The sequence below is a fragment of the Castanea sativa genome, chromosome 4 (genome assembly GCF_040712315.1).
Source record: "Castanea sativa cultivar Marrone di Chiusa Pesio chromosome 4, ASM4071231v1".
NCBI lineage: Eukaryota > Viridiplantae > Streptophyta > Magnoliopsida > Fagales > Fagaceae > Castanea > Castanea sativa.
In genome coordinates, this window is record NC_134016.1 from 5185970 (window position 1) to 5200994 (window position 15025).

Consider the following 15025-nt stretch of genomic DNA (forward strand, 5'->3'; position numbering starts at 1 on the left):
CCTGATTGTATCTGCCAATGAATGGCTCTTTCCAATACTTCTTAACAGCACTAAAATCTCACTTTACACTCAGAATATGTGTGGTAGGTATTTGGGCTAGCAACTTCGCAAGGATGTAGAGATAGAGAGGTAGGAGTTGAGGAAAACCACAAGAAAATGTGTAGATGATTGTGAGTATAACAATTTCTAATTCTCAAGTGTATTTTCTACGGTTTTCTCTCTGAAAAACACACTATACAATTTGTGGGTAATGAGGGTATATATGTGGGTAAAGATATGGTAAAGCAAAATATAACTTTTTGCCAAACAGAGAGTTTCGCAAGTCCTTCGCGGGTTGGCCTTACCCGCGAGACACTTGTGAAATCGTACAGCTTGACATGACTCTTCATCTTCTAGTCATGTGCTCTACATGTGGCTTTTTTCACGAGTAAACTTCTCGCAAAACACTCGCGAAATCTACTTGTTCATCCTTTGAAGCTTGAGTCTTCACAATCTCTCATACTCATCTTTTATAATTAAAAATCCATATACATATAAGGAAAAATGATTGAAAAAATTACAATAAAATTTGGTACGGAATTAAAACGAACATAACATAATTGGAAATATCAGGAAACATTTTTGGCGGTATTTAATGATTTCAAATTAGAGCTGCATTGATAAATGATGGTTTGCCAGCTAAGATTGTGTTGTCACTTGTCATCATCTGGTTCCTGTTATAAATTACTTATGTCTGTGGTTGTCTTGCTTCTTGTTGTCTTTTAAGTATTGGATAGAATGAAAGGCGAGCTGGTGCCTTCCCTAAGGAAGGTTAGGGCCTAGGAATTGAAACAATGCCCTGTAGTGGCCTTCTGTTACACGTTAGTGCACACAAAATCATGCATAATTGCTGTTTAGTCATGTCGTTTAGAGAGATTAACAACAAAACATTGAAGTGATAGAGCTTCTCTCACTCGAAGGAGTCAAATTGGAACCATCGGCACTGATTGTTGCATAGCCATCACGAAAACCAATTCTTCCTTCCATTACACAAGCTATTGTCCAAAGGAGCTGCACCATTGTGACCAAGCACAGTTCTCATAGGTTTTCCCCTGAATTTATTTATATCTATATAATGTCTAAAGGTTGAAACGTAGTATTTATTATTGATAAGTTTCTATTGAACTACATCAGTGATCATATTATTATTTTTTTTCCATCATTTCTTAAAATAATGAAAAAGTTAAAGGTACTATAAATTTTATAACATGAAACTTACAAACAGATGTGACAATGAATGTGATTGGTGGGTTTTCAATCACCTCATAATTGAATTTTAAATTGTCTCTTTCGAATTGGTGATACATTAATTTGTAAGATCAATGTAATAATATTTGTAGTACATGTATTACTACTCTAAAAAAAATGTATATATATATTTTTTTTGAGAAAGCCACGGATTGAACACACACAGGGGAGTGGGAAAGCAATCACCAATTGTGTGTGTTCAGTTCGTGTCTTTATCAAAAAAAGCAATCAAGTGGGTTTGTCCCACATCGCCTAAGTGTGTATCTCCCAAGGGGTTTAAAGCCTTCACACAGTATTCAAGAGTTACCGGCTTTTGTATGTTGTGAGTTGTGTGATATTAAACTCGAGTTCCCACTCCTCTATGTGTGTGTTCAGTTCGTGTCTTTCTCAAAAAAAAAAAAAAGTATATAAATATTAATGTATGTAATAATGCATTTTGCCTTCACTCATTTTCAAAACTAATTTTAACTTATCAATCATGATATGACCATCACTTTTCACCACCATGATTTACACATTCTTGAATCTAAATGTAACTTGTAATAGAAAATATATGTAATACAAACATTTTAGGTGGAGATTCCATTTAGTTATTTTTAGTTTATACTCACCTAGAAAAAAAATCTTATTTCACCACTATATATATATATCCGTATGCTAATGTAGTATTCAAGGTTAGGTTGAAAGGTTCGATTTTACTTCTACTTAGAGAACCATACGTCATTTTTATAAACTTTAAGAGATAGAGATAATAAAACCCTTAACAAATATTTTTTTCTTTTATAAAATATTTCATGCAACTGGTTTTCCCTATAATTTTTTGTGGTGTAACAACTTTCTCTATATGGTATTGAATTCAACTTGAATAAAACCTTCAACAAGCACATAGATATAGAATCACAAACACATACATACTAATTTAGTCAAAAATATTAAATTGATAACAAATTTGATTGATGTTACTTCAACAACAAACCACTTCCTTCACATTGGAATACATTATTTATCATAGATTATGGTTTTACATCACTTTATTATTATAATTATTATTAATTTTTTGAGTTATGTTTAATAATTACGGTTGAGAATTTGGTCTACTTTGGTCCATTTTGTTCCACTTCAGTCTAGTTTGATCCATTTAGTCTAATATAGTCCACATTGGTCCAATTGATCCATTCAGTCCATTTGATCAACTTCATTCCATTTCAGTGTACTTACTAAAGAACGAGAAAATGCAAGTTTGGGTTAAGAGTACTATCAATTGTAATTATATGATAACTTTTAATTATTACGATAATCTCCTTAAGAGAATGAGAAATTTAAATAATAATTTTGAAACTTAAAAATTTAATTGTACCAAAAGAAATTATGAAAATATAATGCATAATAACAATAGTTAGAAGAATATGGATCATTAAAAAAAAAAGAATTGTGGGGGGTAAAAAGATCCTGATGGGAACATGGGCCTTTTGGGCCGTGTTAAGGAGGGCCGACCTGACCCTGGGTTTGGAAATTGTTAATACTATGGGTCGGCCCATGCGCTGAGGGTCCGAGGACCCAGCCGAGGGTGAACTTACCCTCGGACTGACACCAGAGAACCCGGGACTTCATGGTACAGGTTAGGGAATGACACGGTCAAGACCAATGGTTAAAAGGGGTGAACCCTTGAATGCCCCAGAAGCACCAGTGTTGAAGAAATGTCAAAGACAAAGGCTGCTACCTCCACATTAAAGACCCTGCACCTACCACCCATGCCACATTAATGGGGAGGTGACACTTAAACGATGAAGGGAAACTCCTAGTTCCGTTCAAAGGCACTAAGAAAAGAAATATCTATACTAAGGGAGGAGTTGGGGGCAACACGTGTATAAAGTATTAAGAAGAAGAGTATTTAAGAAAAGACCTAGAACAGAAATGTGGACGGAACTTTTTGTAACCTAAAAAGAAAAAAGACAAAGAGAGAGATAATATAAGAACAGCTCTCGGCTTACGTCCGAGGAGACCTATTTACATTACTCTTTGCTGTTTCCTAATACTGGCAATCTTTAGTTTGTCATTTAATCTTCACTCACTTCTAACCTGGGTTTCAAGCCCACTCTCTACAAATTTTCATTGTTTAAGGCTCATTGGGCCTGAGCCCATAACTGTTCTTGGGTCCAGGTGCAATTGTGCACTTACAAGAATAATATCAATCGAAAATACCATAAATGAGAGAATTATATATTTGTAAGAATAGAGAGAGAAATTATTTTTAAAAATTCTTAATTTTTATTTTTTAGGGAGAAAAAATTATCTATAATATAATTTAGAAAATACATTATACGTTATATCACATCTCAAAATAGTTATATATTTGTAAGTTTGTGACTGGTTGTTTAGTAATTGTTGGCTCCAGGGCAAAAAATTGGGTTATAGATGAAATTTGCTTCTTTTGTATCTAGTTGTGGTTCTTGGTTTGTTAATTTTCAAGGATGCTGACATTTTTTGTAATAAAATGTTTTTTGTTAGCCTACAAAGATATGATTGTTTCCATTGAATTTTGAATTTGAGAAAATTTGTGGACAACTTGTGCCAATACTTTGATATGACCAATTATGAGTGATAGAGAAAAAGTGATGGATTCATGTAAAAGTGATAAACAATCACTCACAGTTACATCAGAGTTGTGGCATAAAAGTTTTGATCTAGATCTCTAAAAATTTTAATGACTGCTTTTGCTAATTATTATTTAGCTTAAATTTTAATGACTGCTTGTGGTTACTACTTACTAGAAAGATATAGTTGGGTTTCAACTCAAACTGAAAAAAGAAACACTGAGATTACTTCGCAAGGAGAGCAACTTCAATTCTTTTACTACGATTTTTCTTGTCTTTCCTACGTTATAAATTTATATAATTGATTAATTTCCAAGTGGAGAGATGCAAAAATATATTAAGATTTCAAAAAATTCCCACCTTTTACTTGGGGATTGGCTACTGTGCCCAGGAACACCTGAACCCCTATAAAACAACTTGAAGAAGGGCAGATTAGATGCATTTCTCTGTTTACTGATGAGTAATACTAGAGTTACAAACATCTTTCATAACTGTTGACATAGTCTGATTTGATAGAAGCATCACTTTACTAAGATTTATTACTGATATCATTTTTATTATACAACAATATACAACAATCACAATAAGGCATATCAACTATTGTGACAAAAAATTGTATCCTTCAACTTATCGATACTTGACCCTGTTCAGTCAATGGAAAGTAGTAAAATTGCACAGTACTCACAGTCCTCAGATTCCCTTTCAGACGTAAACCTCATTTGGATTTAGGTCAAACACATGCAACCCAGCTGGGGAAACCAGCCAAGCTTGCATAGCTATATATAGGGGCCTAAAAGTGCACTCAACAGTGCTAACATTGGCTGGGAGCCTGGGAATAGACACATGAGCTTGAGTTCAAGGTTGACCTATTGATAGGAAACAAAAACCATTGCTTTCTCAGATTAATCCCACAATTGTGACAAAGTATAGAGGATTAGGAGAAACATGAATACCCAAATGCCAGTCATTATTACAATTAGAAAAAAAGTGGGGTAAATGCAATAAAAATTCCAAAATGTGGGAAATATGAATATCGCCTTAGAATCATACTGCAGTATATAAAGCATTAGTCAGATTGCACAACTGATTACAATCCTCAAGCTCCTCTAAGTAAAGGTTCCACTAGACCTGTAATCATGGCTAAAAAGAACTATTAGAACACACCAAAGGAAGCTACTCATATGGAGCTGTATCTTGTGCCTCAAAATTTCACATCCGTTGTCCATGTACCCTGAACGCTAGGGTGTTTGGTAACATGTCTTGTCCTCAGTTTCACAACCTTTCTTCCCAATGCATTCCTTAGCCTAGTTGCATGTAGAAGAACCTCTTCTGGATCCATATTCTTCACACATACCACCCATTCATTTTTGTTCCCTGTGCATTTGGCAAAAGAAATCCTTAATTACACTTCACATGCATGAGAGAGAGAGAGAGAGAGAGAGAGAGAGAGAGAGAGAGAGAGAGAGAGACTTACGATAAAAGGCTTTCAAATGTGGATGCTGACCACGAATGAGTTCAGTAGCAACCTCTAACTGAGGATTTTTCTCTTTAAATGCTGGCAGATGCGACTCCATAAATGCCCTGCCATACTGATTCTTATTAATCATTAAATAAGCAAATGAAGGAAAACACTAGATTTTTAATACTTTATGGAAGAACACAGGTTTTGAGAAGTTTGGCCAAATATATTATACACAGAAGATTGATGCCCCTGTAAAGAGGAAGGGGAACCCCACTAAAGGGTTTTTTTTTTTTTTTTCAAATTTATTTATTTATTTAAGGTTGTATGTGGGGGGGGGGGGGGGGGGAGAGTTTAAAACCTACATCTACTCAAGCATGTCAGCTAGATAATATATATGAAACAATGAAAAAGAAATTGTAGAGAGTAAAATGCCAAAACAAGTAAAAATAGCCATGGCCTATGTTTAGCATCCAGTTTCTTTTCACCAAACGAACCCTGCTGGATGTCCAGTTTTATGATTACCTTCAGAGATCTTAACCAATTATTCATCTCAGATCCTAGATATTACTATTATTCTCAGTGGTGCTTGTAGCGCATTGACCAAAAAAGCAGTCAGTAAATATAAATAATCCTACTAGAAAGAACGCAGAATAGAAAGGAAATATACAACATGGTAATTTGTGCTTCCATCAATAGTTTACAAAACTTGCATAACCAAACCAGCCAACAAAAACAAACCAAAAAAAAAAGAAGAAAGAAAAAAAGAAATATACATAATTAACACCATTTTTGACACCAAACCTAAGCTAGATTCTTTCTATTTCACAGTACGTGATTTCTTGCCACCATATCACTAAAAAGTAAAGTGTAATGGAAGCAAGGAAATGGTTGGGATTTTTTTTTTTGATAAGTAAAAGTTTATTGATCTCAAAAAAAGGTGGAACACCCTAGTACATAGGGAGTGTACAAGGGGTCAAACAATCAAGAACAAAAATTACAAGAATCTAAGAAATCAAGAAAGGATGAAAAAGATTGGTTCTGTAAGCCAGCCAACCAATCCATTAAAGTTCTAAAGAAAAACAACTTCAAGTTTGATATGGATCTCTCTTTATCTTTAAAGCACCGACTATTTCTCTCCCTCCAAAAGCACCACAATAAGCAATGGGGAACCATAAGCCATATATACCCATTTCGATGGCGGCCAAAACTGCCTTGCCAACATGCTAGAAGCCCCACTACAGATTGCGGCATAACCCAGCTCACTCCAAACAACCCAAACACCATAGCCCACATATCCATTGCAACCGGACAATGAAGAAAAAGATGATCAACCGATTCACCATTACACTTGTACATATAGCACCAATCCAATAAGTATTGCCTCCATTATGCCATTGGCAATTTATCAATATCTTGATCACAAAACCGTAATGCAATTTTGCTAATGAGCTTTGCTGGCACCTCCTCCCCTTAATAAGTGCTAAGTTGAGGGTGAGAGTGTGGGTTCAAGACCCATTTGATGCCTATATAAACTTACCAATAAAAAACTATAAAGCAATTTTGAAAAAAGCACCCAGGAGTGATTTGGAAGAACTAGCGAATGAATTTACCCCCAGAATACCAAATACTGCTAATAACTTCCAGAAAATCTAAAGAAAGCCTCAAAACAAATAAGTTATTTGCTATCCCATCCATTTGCAATTGCAAGATAACTTCATTATGGTCCCATTATAACAAAGTTACATGGGATAAATAAGTATCTTTCTTCACTCACCTTTAATGTTCTTTGATAGGTATCACCCACCTTTTCTTCTTTTTGGTACTCTCAACTTTAAAACTCCATGGAAATACCATATGAGAAACTAAAGCAACTTCATATTCTACCTAAAAACTCTCTTGAGAAAGTTAACAGCTCTGAAGCCCTCATGAGTCTAGATAAAAGATAAATAGCAACTGTGAACAATGCTCATAGCCCAATGGGTTCCGAAATAGCATAAAGCGGGACTATCCAAGAAGTTCCTATTGGCAATAGATAACACTCAGTCCAGTACCCCATAAAATGCAAACTTTTTTTGATAATCTGCCATTTCATTAGATTAAGAAGAACAACAGGAGGTACAACAATCTTGCCTACATGCTTTCAAGATAGGGGAAGGCAAATCACAGTTATTACACAAGAAACCTACTTTAAGAGCAATAGCATATTTAGCAGCTGAGTGAGCTGTAAAATGCAAACTTAATTTGCTAGAACACATAATACTCAATCCAGTACCCTGAGAAATGTGAATTTAACCTGCTATAAAGTATACAGAAAGGCCTGGAGTCACAGAGTCTAGGGCAATTCCCATTGCCAAATTGTAAAACCACCTTAGACCGCTATCCTTTGTATAAGTTAAACAGACTGACAGTAAGGACATCATAACATAATTATCGCGTCTTCCCCACCAAAGACAGTAGTTCTACAGTGTCTGGCATAATTATGTCCTAAGGGTACACATCACTACCATCAAGATGAAATCTTTTTTGATAAGTAATAAGTTTCATTAAAGTTAATGCAATAAGGGACATAATCTTAGCACACAAAATGTACCAAAAATTTATTCTCTTTCTAAGGAAAAAAAAAATCTAAAATTCAAATCAACCAAGAAACTTTCTTCACTCAAATTACTTTTTGTTTCTAGCAGAAAGTTCTAAGCTAAAACTATCAAACACCCAATTTCACACATGCATTTATATATAAATATAAAGCATACCTGATGCCCCTACTGCTTCCTCCCCAATCAGAATAGCTGACAACCAGCTTTTGAAGTTGCCATACACCTCTCAAAGCCATCTCACTTCAAAACCAATACAACAACAACAACATAAACAATACTTATAATAAAATCATCTCAACATTCAAAAACAAAAGCACTTTTTTTTTTTTGGGTTGTCCCAAAACTGAGGAATCTAAGTGCTTTATACTTCATACCAAAACCTTATAGTTGAACCTGATTTTTTTTAAAAAAATGATTTTCATTATTATTTTACTCAGTATAAATCTTCTTTTACATTATTTTCAAAACCAAATCTTGTGGGTTATTTTTGAAGACTATCGGCTCTGTTTGGTTGCCCGAGAAAATGAAAGAAAATTTGAAGAGAATCAAATGAAATGTGAGAATGGAACTAACCTTTTTGTATGATTTGAGACTCGAGTGTTTGCTCTCTCTTCTCTTTGTAAGGAGGGTTTTGGCTGAGATTTCTGAGAAAGAAAGCTCGTAACTGATGGGTATTTTTGGTATTTTCAATTTTGTTATGTGGTTTCGGTTTTTACCCGACCCGACATGTAAGATCAAGATTCAAGAAGGTGCAACTAGGGATGGCCATGGGTAGGGTATGGGTATACCCGATCCATACCCGACCCGAAAAGCTTACCCATGGATACCCGAATATCAATATCCATTAATATCTATACCCGAATCTTACCCGAATTATTATCCATGGATATCCATACCCTACCCGAAACCCGAAACCTTTTTTTTTTTTTTTATGCAAATCATTTTAACTTAAAAACTAACCAATAGCTTTATCTTAAAAAATAAAAAACTAATTAATAAAAAATTAAAAAAAATTTATTGATTAGTTTGTATCTACTTCTTTTTTTTTTTAGAGAGATATAGTTTCTTCCACCCTGCTCTCCTCCATTTTCTCAGTGCCATTTCATGCACTATGAACTCTAAATGAAGATTCCAACACAATGTCCATAGATAGAGCAGAGACAATACATGATATCATGAAATTCAAGCACATTAATTATTCTTTTGCAAGCCCCTTGCACAAGATAAAATTAGAGTGCATAGATATTGAACTATCCTCTGGCTCTATGCCAAAGCCAAACAAAACATGGAAGGGAAATAGATGCACATGAATGTCACTCATCATCATTTGATAAGCCACAGTAGATCAGACATTTGAAGCACCCGAGTCAATGAGACAATAATCAAAATTATTGGTTGCACAATGCACAATTTTTAATCTTGGCATGGAGCAGCCCAAAATTAGTTGTACAACATTAATGAATTTCAAGTAGTATAATTTATTCAGCAATCTAACAACTCTAATTAGCTAAAATGACAACCCTTTATACAGATAAAAAGAACATACTTCTGTGTTGACATAAAAATGACAACCCTTTATACAGATAAAAAGAACATACTTCTGTGTTGACATAAAATTGATCTTCCACCTTCCAACCTTTCCCGATCCTTGTTGTGTCGCAGCTCTAGCAGGCGCGTAAATGACAACCTACAATTGAAGAAAAAAAGTACTTTTGAAAGAAAACCTTAACCCATCAGTACTAAAACGCATTACCAATCCGTCTAAATATAAGCATTTCCAGCTCCCCTCAATTCCCGAAACACAAGCACGTAATATACCCAGCTCACAACTATCAAATTATCCACTCACACACACACACAAAACCCAGCTCAATTTTCATGTTTGAAATTGAAAGGCCCCCAAGTCTACTTAGCAAAAATTCAATCTCAGCAAGAAAAACATATACCCAAATCCCAAGAAGTCAAATTTTCATTTCATATATTAAAAATTAATGATCTTATTTTAAAAATGGTTTGGTGATCTTATTTTTTGTACTGTTCACTTTATCCATTTTGTGCGACAGTTTTGAGTAATTAATTTAGACTTTCAGTAATCACGATTTGGTTTCTGCACTATCCATTTCTAAAATTTTAAACATCCATTGCTTAATTAGTTTTCACAGTGCAAAACTTAGCTCTCAAATCAGATATACAATATCATGAAGAAAGGTTCAGCCATTAAACAAGAAATTGAGAATGCTTGAAGAATTACCAAGTCTTACATATCCCCAAATAGAATCAAACACCTTAATGCAATCAAAAACCAAATCTAACACATACCCAGTTGATAAAATTCAATCAAAAACCAAATACAATACAACAATCCCAACAGAACCCATTTTCTAAAACCAAAAACGTATAATTGTTCATTAAATACTCCTAAAATCTAACAAAGACCCAGGAAAAAATATTTGTGCAAAATAATAAATAAAACGAAGAAATTGGGCTTGCCTGAAATTATGATTTTGGAATCAAAAGCGAAGAAATTGTTCAACTGTTTGTTACGATTTTGGAATCAGAAACCCCGAGGCCTCTGAAGACGCACCCAAACCCACCTTCCCCAATCAACAACGACCTGCTGAACCGATTTTGGTCGCCGATTTCAGCTCCGAGAAGCTGAACACTCGCAGAGTCGCAGATCGTTGGCTCAAGGACTTGTTGGCTCAGAAACACGGCTGAGTCAGAACAGAGAGAGAGAGAGAGTGACGGTGAGGTGAGGAGAGGAGAGGCAGAGAGAGTGTCTGAGTGTGAGTGAGACTGTGAGAGAGTTTAGGGTTTTTTTTTTTTCTTTTTTTGGAGCCCGTTAGTAGCTTATTACATTTTTTTCTTTTTGGAAATTTTTTGAACCGAGTCACCGGCATTGGCAAGGGTTATGCAGATTAATTGGTAATTGTTATTATCGTTTTCTAATAAAAACTTTTAAAATTCAAATATTTCTGATTGTAAATATCAAATTATAAAAAGAAAGGAGAAAAAAGAATATATGGATTGCTTCTTTTCTTTTTCTTTTTTTGGTTAAAAGGAGAATGCATTAAAACTAACTGATCAAAGCAGTCATAGTAGTGGTAGGTTGCCTTAATGTAAGGATTGCTACTAATATGACAATGTAATGTTTCTTTTTTTTTTTTTGGGTAAATTATAATTTACTATTTGATAATGTTATAATTTAATCTACAAAAATTCAATTATTACACTTAAATTTTAAAGTTTGGATTAAAATGAAATCACTAAATGCATGTTTTTTTTTTTTGAAAGAGTTTCAACCTATACGCGTTTGATTCCACTTTAAGGAGTCAAAAACACATTTTTTGAAGCTGGAATTTCAAAATGAGTGTTTGGTAACATAATGCAAAAAAGCTTTGGAAGAAAGTTACATTTTCAAATACAAAGGACTTGCCTATTAATATGTGGACAGCCAGTATCAACAGTTGCAAAAAGTCATAGCCCTTTATTAAATACTAGTTTGTAACCTTATGCATATGCACGGATACACTTAAAAATATACAATAAGATGCATAATATAATTCCTATATATATAATTTAAATACTATTGATAGTCATTTTTATATTTTGTTAACTCTTTAAAATTTTTTGTAAAGATATTATTAGGTATAAAATGTAAATTGTCCATTTTTTTTATTATTATTGTGAAACATTTTTTTTTAATGATTCATTTATTCTAGACTCTTTGGTTTTTGTATTTAATAACTCACTTGGATAAATATTTATAATGTGATCTCACATTTGATTTTGAAATTAAGGAAAAAAAAAAAACTCTTTAAGAATAAATAATTTATGACACATGGTACAAAATTGGAACTCTAATTTGGAATTCTAATATGAGTTTCTCTCAGTTTCACTTACTATTATTATTATTATTATTATTATTATTATTATTATGACTTATAAATTTGAATTTTTTTTAGTTATATGATTATGTTTTTTATAGTTTATTATATTGGACTCCTCGTTTTCTACACTAAATTAACTAATTTGGCACAAAAATTTAAAATTTTAGATTAGATAGGACACATGGCGCAAAATTAAACTCTAATTAAAATTCAATTTTTACACTAAATTAACTCACTTGGTACAAAATTCTAAAATTTAGATCAGATGAGACACACAACGCAAAATTAGACTCTAATTGAATTCTAATTTGAAATTTAATTGAATTTTCTCTCTGCTTTACTTATTATTATTATTATTATTATTATTATATAGATTACCGTTGGAATGGTAGGATCAATTCCCAAACGGTTCACATGTTTTCTTAAAAACTTAATTGTACCCTTTGATAAATCAACAAATAACACCATCTGTTATCCTCTTTGTAACACATATTTTATCATCTTTTTTATATTATCATTTTGTGCTCCATAATGATGATGATAATTTTTTAGATTTAATTAATATTGATAAGAAGTCATTAATAGTAATAAAAAATAATTATGACACTAAAAAAAACTAAACACAAACATTATAAAAATAATACGAATAATATTTTATTATTATTATTATTAATAAGTAGTTGATTTAAGTATGAAATAAACTCCCTTATATATACATTGTCCTTTTGGTAATTTACAACTCAAACCGTGCGCTTTTATAAGTGCTAGTCAAACACTCAGTTTTTTCAAAAAATATTTCTTTAATAGCTTTTACTAAACAATTAGCTTTTTATAAAAGCCGAGTTTCATACCGCACTTTTTGAAACCACCACTTTTCAAAAAATACAGTATCAAAAAGCTGAACCAAATTCATCCAGCTCTATAAAAAATAAATGTTTTCTTACATATACTACATGTGTATACATATACTACATGTGTACAATTATTTTCACAATACTCTCTCTCTCTCTCTCTCTCTGAGTTGTGACTGTCAATGATATCCTTGACGAAGAAGTGATGGGTGTTAAAAGATCTTTTTGACTATTGAGTATGGGTTTCAAACCCAAACCGTTCAAAGAACCAGTAAAGAAAGAAGTTCAAAGTTTTAAGATTAGACCAAGGTTCGATCGAAATTGAATTGTGATGATGTTATAATTAATTTACTAATTAATAAAAATAAAAATAATTTTATTAAATTTGTAAATATTAGCAAAATTAACTAAAAATATCTAAACAAAAATTGAAACAAACTTTCAAATAAATTTTCATGATATTATAAGGTTAATAGAAAATAGTACAACATAAATAAGCATGATTTTTTTTTTAATAATATACTTACAAGTAGAAATCAGTTTGATTAATAAAAATCACTTTAAAAATAAATTCATAAACAGCAAATTCCCATGTAAAGGCATTATTCTTAATTGACAAGTTAATTTAGCAATGAAAATAAATTTAGTAATATTTAGTACATTGAGAGAGAGGTGATAAAGAAGTAGAGAAACTATAAATCATGTAAATATAATATAAATGTAATTGTGGGGACCCGAGGACCAAATATGAAGACCTGAGGACCAAGGCTGAAGACCCGAAGACCAAAGATGAAGCTTAAAGAACAAAGGAGATGGTAATTAGGATGAAAATCAAGGACCTGAGGACTCGAGGATGTAGAGTTGTGATTGCCTGGAGTACAAGGGGTAAATTGGTGATACATGGCAAAGAAGGTGAAAATATCAAGTTGGAGGGTAGGTAGCTGTGAGCGCCGCATTGAATGCTTTGCACCAAGCTTTCTAGCTGTATTAAATAAGGAACACCAGCTTTATCAGTTGCATTGATGTAGAGGTGACCTGAACAATACAAATCACAGCTAAGGAGCTTCTTTCCATGACCTTCTACAAGCAAATGTACAAGTGTCAGCAAAAAAATATAGTTAGGTGAGAGATGAAAGGTTGGGATAACAAAGGCAAGGAGTATAAATAGGGGTGAAGGTGGCTAGGAGAGACGGATGGTTTTTGGGTGGGAAGAAGATAGAAAAAATATTGACAATTGAGTGTAATAAGATCTTTCCTCTGGAAAAATTCGAGGACAAGTATTGATTGTTCAAGTGAAATCCTTAGGACGCCACTGCCCTTTGTTGTTGTATTCCCTCTCTACAAATTCTTTGTTTTGGACCTTGATTTATTGGATCTATGTTGGGCTTTTAGGTCTGTGCTTGATTTTTGGTCCTTACAGTAATAATACTTCATATTTGCTTATAAGGAACTTACTTAGTCAAGTATGTTGTTAAGACAATTTTCTCAAACTAGTAGGGCACAACATTAAGTCTTGGAAAAATTTTAATATGGAATTTTTCTCAAACAATTAATTATTTTGTAGTTTCTAGTACACTTAATCTAATTTAATAATTTTATGGGGTTGAATTTGATTAAATTCATTGCCATGAATTGATCACACAACTCGCCAACCCCCAACAATAAGTCTTGGAAAAAATTTAATGTGGAATTCTTCTTCTAAGGAGAAACAATTAATTGTTTTGCAATTTCTAGTACACTCAATCTAATTTAATAATTTTATGAGGTTGAATATGATTAAATTCATTGCCCCCCACCCCCAAGAAAAGAAATAGAATATACAAAGTTATCTAGACCTAATCAATCAGTGGGGAAAGCGATCCCTATTGGTTCGATGGCATATTTAGAAAAAAAAAAAACCGCACCAACCAGATCACGTACATCCCTACCCACAAACCCAACCTTTAGCTAAGATTAAAAACAGACAGGAAAACTTAACATTAAAAAAAAAAAAAACACACACACACACACACACACACAGAGTAATGAATTTTAGATCAAGAAGTAGGGTTTAAGTGAGGCTGAGAGACAAGCTAAAGAGAGAGGGAGGGAGAACTCGTAAATGAAAATTTATTTCCATTAGGTGCTATCATGTCAGATTTTAGTGAGATCTATGCTTTTCAAATTATTTACCGTAATGTCATTGAAATATGTTTTTGGAGGTGCTATCATATCAGATTTAGGTAAGATCCACGTTTTTTTAAAAATATTTATCATAATATCATTGAAATATGTTTTTAGAAGGTGTGATTGTTTTTAGAACACATGTTTTTAACATTGGAATAAAAAAAAATACCGTTATTCT

At 32.9% G+C, this 15025-nt stretch overlaps 1 protein-coding gene across 1 annotated transcript; it reads right to left on the bottom strand.

The window, feature by feature from the left end:
- Window positions 1–4730: 4730 nt before the first annotated feature.
- On the bottom strand, window positions 4731–8697 carry LOC142631654 (large ribosomal subunit protein mL43-like). The gene is made up of 4 exons (XM_075805878.1): window positions 8514–8697; window positions 8097–8180; window positions 5356–5462; window positions 4731–5255 (listed from the first exon to the last, which is right to left on the bottom strand). The coding sequence occupies exons 2-4, from the start codon at window positions 8174–8176 to the stop codon at window positions 5083–5085; spliced, it is 360 nt and encodes a 119-aa protein (XP_075661993.1). The 5' UTR covers window positions 8177–8180; window positions 8514–8697; the 3' UTR covers window positions 4731–5082.
- Window positions 8698–15025: the final 6328 nt, after the last annotated feature.